This window comes from Anopheles darlingi, chromosome 3 (genome assembly GCF_943734745.1).
Source record: "Anopheles darlingi chromosome 3, idAnoDarlMG_H_01, whole genome shotgun sequence".
NCBI classification, from domain to species: Eukaryota; Metazoa; Arthropoda; class Insecta; order Diptera; family Culicidae; genus Anopheles; species Anopheles darlingi.
This window is the reverse complement of record NC_064875.1, coordinates 64,665,624-64,673,123: the sequence shown is the minus strand read 5'-3', so window position 1 is coordinate 64,673,123 and position 7,500 is coordinate 64,665,624. Positions and strand designations below refer to the sequence as shown.

Here is a 7,500-nt window from a genome sequence, read left to right as displayed (position 1 = left end):
GTACGAATGCGTATCTCTTCACTGATTTCTATCTCTCCTCAGCAGTAGCATCAAAAATCGTCGAGCTCAACCTACCAAGTATGACCTACCACCATCACCATCACTACCACCACCACCAGCTCCGTTCACCCTCTCTCTCTCTTGCTCTCTTGCTCTGTCTCTATCTCTCATCTCTCTCTGTCTCTGGTACTCTTCCTTACGTTCCGGCGGGTCCAAAGGATGGTTCGTGTACCCGGTAATACGCGTAGATAACTTTACATGTTCCTTCCTTTCGTGGCTCCCCCTCTCTCTTTTTCGCTATCTCTCTCTCTGACACCGTCCCTCCGACCCATTGTTCACCGTTCTTGCTAAATTCGGGTTTTTTTTTCACTGGAAACTGGGGAAGGGACCAGCCGGAGGCTTATCGCAACACAACTTCTGCTCCATACGAACCTCGCCTGGGGGAGGGGGATGCTGGGAAAATCGGCAACGGGAAACATCCCTTTTATAATCGCCGCAAACAAAAACATACTGCGTTTGTTTTTATAATACGCAACGTTGGACGTTTATGCGACGTCATGTACATCATCTGGGAGCTGGCGAGCTGGCCGGAGTTCATCGGTTTCCATCGGTTTCGGAATGCTGGCTGAAAACTCTGAGCTGTGCTGCCATCAAACATAATTTCCATTAAAACCGCATTTACACCACGAATGCCGCACGAACGGAGCATAAATTCATAAACTCCCTGTCCCCTGCGAGCGCCACCTCCGCACAAAAACCGCACGCAGCAATCCATTTCCGGCAATGCTGTTGACACAATGAATTAACAAAACAAAAAATCAAGCAGAAAAAAAAACAACAAAAAACAAAAGCGAGGAAAAAATGGCGAACGTACAAACACAAACGCAGCACAACGGCAGCAAACCGCAATCGGCGAGGAGTATTGCGCGATCGGTGTGCAAAAGGAAAAGGACACAGTAACAGAAGGGATTCTGTCCGTTGCCGAAACGGTAGGCAGCAAGGTAGTCCCGCCGCGTAATATCACTAATTGAGATCCCGCCCGCCGGTTGGTGGTCCCGCCGGTGGCATCTGGTTCGGCAAAATCTGTGCCACCGAAAGCACATCGGTTCCGTGGGGATTGTAAATTACAATTTTAACACCAAACAGTGGCCAGTCAGACCACGATAGGGCGCCCAACCCCCGGGGGCGCGCGCGCGCGAATTAAATCCAAACAAACTTTGCCCCTTCCTCCATCCTTCTCCAGCGCTCAAATAGTCCGCGCACCAGGTGAGCCCCGAGGCAACTGAGGTTATGCTGTGTGGCCACTGGTGGAGGAAGGAAGGGAGGTGTGGCACTGGTGGAGGAAGGAAGGGAAGAGGTCCATTTAAGTGCGCTTTCAAGCTCCCGAATCCCGTAAACTGTCCGATTTGAAAACATACAATTGAATTAATTCCGAGCGAGGGAAGAAAGGAAGGTTCGCTTCCGGTTCGCTTCGCAAAACTATTTGAAATGGAAACCGTTCTTGCTACCGTTTTCCCACCCCCCGGGGGGAACGGAAGGCTGGTCGCAGTAAACTCAAGCCGCAATGGCGGCCACCACCGGCCTCGACTATCGACTTTAGGGTCGGGTCGGGCCGAGATCGGGCGGCATTCCGTAGCGACCGCCAATGGCGGTGCGCTATGAGGCGACTCAGACTAGGATGATGCAAGTTGCGCCCGGGTGAAGCCGTAAGGAAGTCAGCAAACTCTCTTCCGGTTGAAGTAAATTATTCATTCGCAGCTCTGCCCGGTAGCTGACGTTCTCCGCTCTCTCTCGCGCGTTGTCGGTGCCAGCGCATAACAAATGACCTCCTCTCGTAGCCCTACTTCTCCACTCCTTGCTTCGAGGAAGCGCTTTAGTTGTGGTCTTTTTTATCCCTTCGTTTTTTTTTTTTTTTTTGAAATCTTTCATCCCCTCTCGGCTCCATGGCACGCACAGGAACACAGTCAGTGTGTCGTCCTTTCTTCTATTCTAGGAATTCCAGCAGCACGCTGAAAATAGTTGCGTGGGTTTCGCGTGGCCACGCGTTGCGCGTTTTGGGCGCGACATTAGCGATGGAGTGAGATCCTTTGCAAGAGGGCAACCGAAGCGATGAATTATTGACCAACACGACACGATGGGAAAGGGAAATGCTTTAAATCCCAATCCATCACGTTGGCCTTGGCCTCAACACCCCGTGGTGCGCGGTTTGCTGCGATTGCGAACGAAACGTCACCGCACGCTGCTACTGGTCGTTAAGGTGTGTCACCGGAACACAACCGGTGTGTGTGTGTGTGTGTGTGTGTGAGTGTTTGTGACACATGTTCACCCTTCGTTCGTTTTATGCTGGCTTTAATGCCATCGCCGGAAGTAATTCCGTTGCAACACTTTAACACGAGAACAACGCAACGTTAAGCGCTTAAAGCAGTCCTTCTGACTGTCTGCCTGGAAAGACCCATAAAAAAGGAAAAAAACATTCCTTCAAAAGTCAAGTCAAAACACATTGGATGTCGGGCAGCGGGAAAGGAAATGTGCGCGCATACCCCCTCCCCCCAACCCAGGACTGGCCCACGGCAGTTGGAGGCAAATATTTGTGTTGTCAAATAAATCATCACCCAACTTCTCCGGTGCACACCAAGGACAACGACGACAGAAGACTCTCGAGTGGCGAGGGCCGGGGCCCGCATAAAGATGTATGGGCGACAACCGGATGGAGGGGGGGGGGGAGGGGACTGTTTACAAAAAGGCAGCTCCTTGAAGAAACTGAAGAAACTCCTGCTGGACCGCATCGGGCGGTGCAAACGTTTATTACTTTCATTACCAGACGATCCTTGGCCATGGTTTGAAGCTGGGCGTGCTGGGCGCGCCGGGATAGAAATAACAAATTGAAACAGAAACACTCTCTTCGGTGGTTGGGTTTGGGTGCTGCCTGTCCAATCTGTCGCGAATCTGAAGGTTCCTCCCTGTCCCTCCGTAGATAGTGGTCGCGTAATGAATTTCCACCCCGCCGGCGACTCCGCGAAAGGTGCGTTGTGTTTTTTGGGTATGATCAGCGAAAAAGGGAAATTAGTTGTGAAAATGTTCCGCAACGTGTGCTGCTGCATCATAATTCGTATCAAAAGAGGCGACACTACATTCCTGGATCGCGTGTTTTGAGCCTTTCCTTCCGGTGGTCTAACGTTTTTCTTTTCTAACACACTGTTTCTTATTCATCTCCTTCGTCTGCTCATAATCTCACTCTCTCTCTCTCTTTTTCTCTCTTTCTCTCTTTCTCTCTCTTTTCTCTTTGTATTTACCACTGTAACCAACTACTGTAACCCGCTTTCACCGCTCCGTCACACCACCATCACTACCACCACCACCATCCCTTGGAGAAACGATTTTTCCACTGTACTAAAATTGTACTAAACTGTGTAACCAAACACGATCCACCACGTTTCTGTGTGTGCGTGTGTGTATATGTGTGCGTGTGTTTATTGTGTGCGTGTGCCACTGCTGCTGCTGCTGCTGCAATCTGGTGTACCGCAAAAACACGGTGCATCTGACCTCTAAACCCTCTTCCATGTACTAATCCCTACGGTGAACGCAACCGCAACAACTCCAACAACAACATGAACGCGATCGATCCCTTTCTCCCATTCATCGCAACTGCAACCTGTTGCTCCACCTGATGTCGTTGTACATGCTCGCATCCCTTACCTCCTGCTCCTTCGATCACCTCGCCACCCCCCATTGTTTCACGCTACAACCACCACTCTGACGTCTGGACGTCGTTCGTCCATCCGTTCGTCCCGGTTCGTCCCGGTTCGCCCGTCCGTCCGTCCGGCCGTGTAGCTTAAGTATTTCGTGGCACGTAAAAAATTCCGCGAGGCACAGAAACCGTACGATGTGAAAGATGTTATGGAACAGTACACTTCGGGGCACGCGGATCTGCTGACCCGCGTCCGGAACCTTCAGTTTAGGTGAGAAGCACTCCTCCACATACCACTTTTTTCTACCTGTAATCAATTCCATGAATTGAATCTTGATTTCCATCTCATTTCATTCGATTTCTGCGATTTCTTCTTGTTTTTTTTTGCCCATGTCTCGCAAGTTTTGCGCTCTCTTCTTCTTCTTGCTCTTCTTCTTGCTCTTCGGTTGATTTCTTATCGATTATCGATGCGCCTTCAGTTGCCGGCGACTTGACCGGTGTTTTGCTCTCGGTTTCCTTTGTCTCGAATTATGAATTGCATTCCGATTTTTTGGCATTTTCTTTGGTTAGCTGGTTGCTTCTCTTTTATTCTCGTTTTGCTCTTTCTTTTTGTTTGCTCCTTTCGCTCATCGATCGGTCATCGATCGTGGGGGTTGTGCGTTTGCACTCCTTCCAGTAACCGGTGAGAGCGAGCTATCCCGAAAGATGGATGGTTTCTATGCTTCACGTTATGATTTTCCACTCTTTCTGCGGTTCGAGGATATGCTCTTTTAGACCTTCAAGCAAGATCTGCTGCTTTGCTTCTTTGCCTAAAGAGAAGCTAAAGATTTTTCAACCAATTTCAATGTCCTTACACTCTCTCATTCTCTCTATCTCGCTCTTTTGCTCCTTGCTCTGCATCCACGAAGCACTATAGTGCAAACTAAGCTCGCTTAGCTTCGAGAATTCCGTTTACTTTACATTTTACTCTCGCCGTCTCGTGTGGCAGACGTGTGGCTTCACTAGACGCGATCGAACCATTAAACTATCTGCTTTCCACACACTCCAAAATAGAGCTCTCAAAACTGCCTTCGAAATATTCGAATTCATTTGCTTTAATGATGTGGCAATGCGACTATACGAACCGATGCGAGCTGCATTTGACTGGCAGCCGCTTTTGCTAGGAAATCAACAACACCACCACCACCACCGCTTCATTGTTCTTTCCTTCTTCTTCTTCTTCTCCTTATTCTGCGTTTCTTTAAGTTATGTTTCCGTTTTCGCTTCTGAGATGAAGAAGAGCTCCGATCATTACTCCGACCATTTCACTGCTGCCGTGAATGCGTGTTTTTTTCCGCTGACACATTCGATGATTCGCATTTTCTCTTGTGTCTTTTGTACAAAAATCAAACCAAACCCCGCAAATTCCGCCCGCATCAGTAATAGTCGTTCACACGCTCGTTCGTTCGTTCGTTCGTTCGTTCGTTGGATTATCCCCGTTTTATCGTACTGCAAGCCATAACCGGGCTTTCTCTTATTATATTTCCTTAATTAAATAATTCGCATCTCGACCGCGTTTGAATGTGTGTATGCCTTTCTGTTGCGCTCATTTGCCTTTCTGTTGCGCTACGCGTTCGCGATTTATTTCTGGTTATTTCTCTGCTAAGCCAAAGATGCCGTTTGTTCTTTGGTTTTTTATTGTTCCTTTCTTCTTCCTAGAATAGCCAATTTGTTTTCATTCGAATAAAAAACACCCTACCTTTCGATTTCCGTCCGATGTGTCACGTGTCCCGTTCGTGTTCGTGTTTCCTCTCGGTGACTGTCGTCGTGGGCCATTTGTTTTTTTTTGTTTTAATCTCTTTGTTTGCCGCCGAACCAAAAATTAGTATTTTGAATGTCATTGATGTGTGTTTCCGTGTTTCTGTTTCTGGCCCAAAATTCGAATGGCATAGGAACCAAAAAATCCCAAAATGGCCACAATCGGCGCAATTAGTAGCTAAAGCTGTTGCGTGTTTGCCCTTTTTCATTGTTTTGATTTCGAATTCATTCATTGTGTGTACTCAAATAAATAAGCCAACCCGGGCATTGAAAAGAAACCACCAGAAAAAAGAAATCCAGTAAAAACCCAATGATATAAATCTCTCTATGAGCCAAAACCCCTAGCATCATAACATTCATTGTCCAGATGTCGATGTTCAATGTTTCCTATGTTGTTTAGTGTATTACCGATTATCCGTACCGTCATCCAACGTTTGCTTCCGTTTGTCCAATAATCCCAGAAATCCAAAATATTGCAAAACCAAACATTGTGTAAGATTGTGTAGAATAGTGTCTTAATCCGGCATCTAAATTTCACTATCAATGACGTTCGGGGCTGATTTTCCGTCAACATAATGCTCACCGAGCGGAGCGCAGTCGGCAGCATAAGAAACGCAACACCACGGACGATTCGGATTCGGAAAATGTTGTTTACTAGCAGGAAGGAATTTATATCCACCACGCCAATGCAGTAGAGCAAATATGGAATATGGAATCCATCACGCGACTTGTGTAAATAACGTGCAGCCAGCGCTGGCATTCTGTTGTAAATTTGACCTTTGACCGATGAGCTTTGCTGAGTAGAGCGCAGTGTTGTGTAGTGCAATGCCCATTCGCTTAGCGGTTTGTAAGCTACTGCCGATGCCGCTGCTGTTGCAGGTACCATGCCGCTGTAAATACACTTCCCGGTTGCCGATGCCATCATGTGTGTCCCGCCATTCCGCCATTGTGCTGCAGCAATATTGTTCCGAGCTCAAATCGGAACCGGAAACACCATGTGTACGTGTGAGAGGACGTTCTGTGCTGGTTGGTTAAACATGTCGTCTAAGTATGTCGTTGACGAGCTGCCGCTCGAGGCGACAACAATCGAACGTAAATCAAACGAGAGTTCTCGCTTGTTACTACAACCGTGATGGTGGCCGCCATTCGATACCGCGACCAACCGAACAACCGAACGACCAACGACGGAACGCTTTGGCAGCGCATTTTGTGAAGCGAATTTCATGGCGGAAGCCACGAAATAAATAGCAATTTGCCTTCCCCTTCCCTTGTCGCTTTCTCTCTATCTTTCTCTCTATCTCTCTCTCTCTCTCTCTCTTTTTCTATTTTTCTTTCCTGCTCTGTCACTGTCGCTTTTCGATTGAAGTGCTTTTTCGTGGAAAAAGCGTTCGTGTGTCGGGAACAAAGGAAACCTCGAAAAGCAATCTCGACTGCACTCGAGATCGGGCGAGTAGTGGTCGTAAAGAAGTTTTCACTTGGAACAAACCAAATGAGATCGTGACCCCCTCCCGGAACTGCTGCCAGCGAGTGCTTTTGTTTCCAGCGAGTGCAGAGGAGAGGCATGGTTCCCGGGCGTTACATGCATACAGCTGCTGCTACTGCTACAATGACAACAAACGATCAGAACTTGTCTCAACGCGTTCCGCGTTCTCGAAACTTTGGCCACACTGATTCCGGTGCAAAGGTTGCTGCTGGATGCTTTTCCTTCCCTTTCTCCTTCTGAAGTCCCCCCGGGGGGACGGTGTCGCTTAGACAATGTACCCAGTCGGTACCAGTAAGGGGTTTCCGTTTGGCTTTTAGACTCCAGGCTATGGCCACGAAGCTCCGCATCACAATCCGAATGCTCCATATTCCACTGCACCGTTCTCTATGTCAATATTGATGTTTTCTGTTCCCCGGAAGGATCTCCTTCGCGCGCTCTCTCTCTCTCTCTCTCTCTCTACAATTTGTTTGTTATGTCAACATGGATGTGCATCCAGCCAGTACGCCATGGTTGTCAGGTGCAACAAACCAAA

The 7,500-nt window shown here is 48.1% G+C and overlaps 1 protein-coding gene across 22 annotated transcripts in view; it reads left to right on the top strand.

Moving 5' to 3' along the window:
* LOC125954412 (potassium voltage-gated channel subfamily KQT member 1-like) overlaps positions 1 to 7,500 on the top strand; it is a 163,047-nt gene that overhangs the window by 135,088 nt on the left and 20,459 nt on the right. For 3 of the 22 annotated variants that reach the window (XM_049684689.1, XM_049684710.1, XM_049684706.1), the window contains one exon: positions 3,832 to 3,959. The exons of the other annotated variants lie outside the window; for them this stretch is intronic. In XM_049684689.1, coding sequence (XP_049540646.1) covers positions 3,832 to 3,959 — 128 coding nt within the window. The remainder of the gene's footprint in view (positions 1 to 3,831; positions 3,960 to 7,500) is intronic. 22 annotated transcript variants of the gene reach the window in all.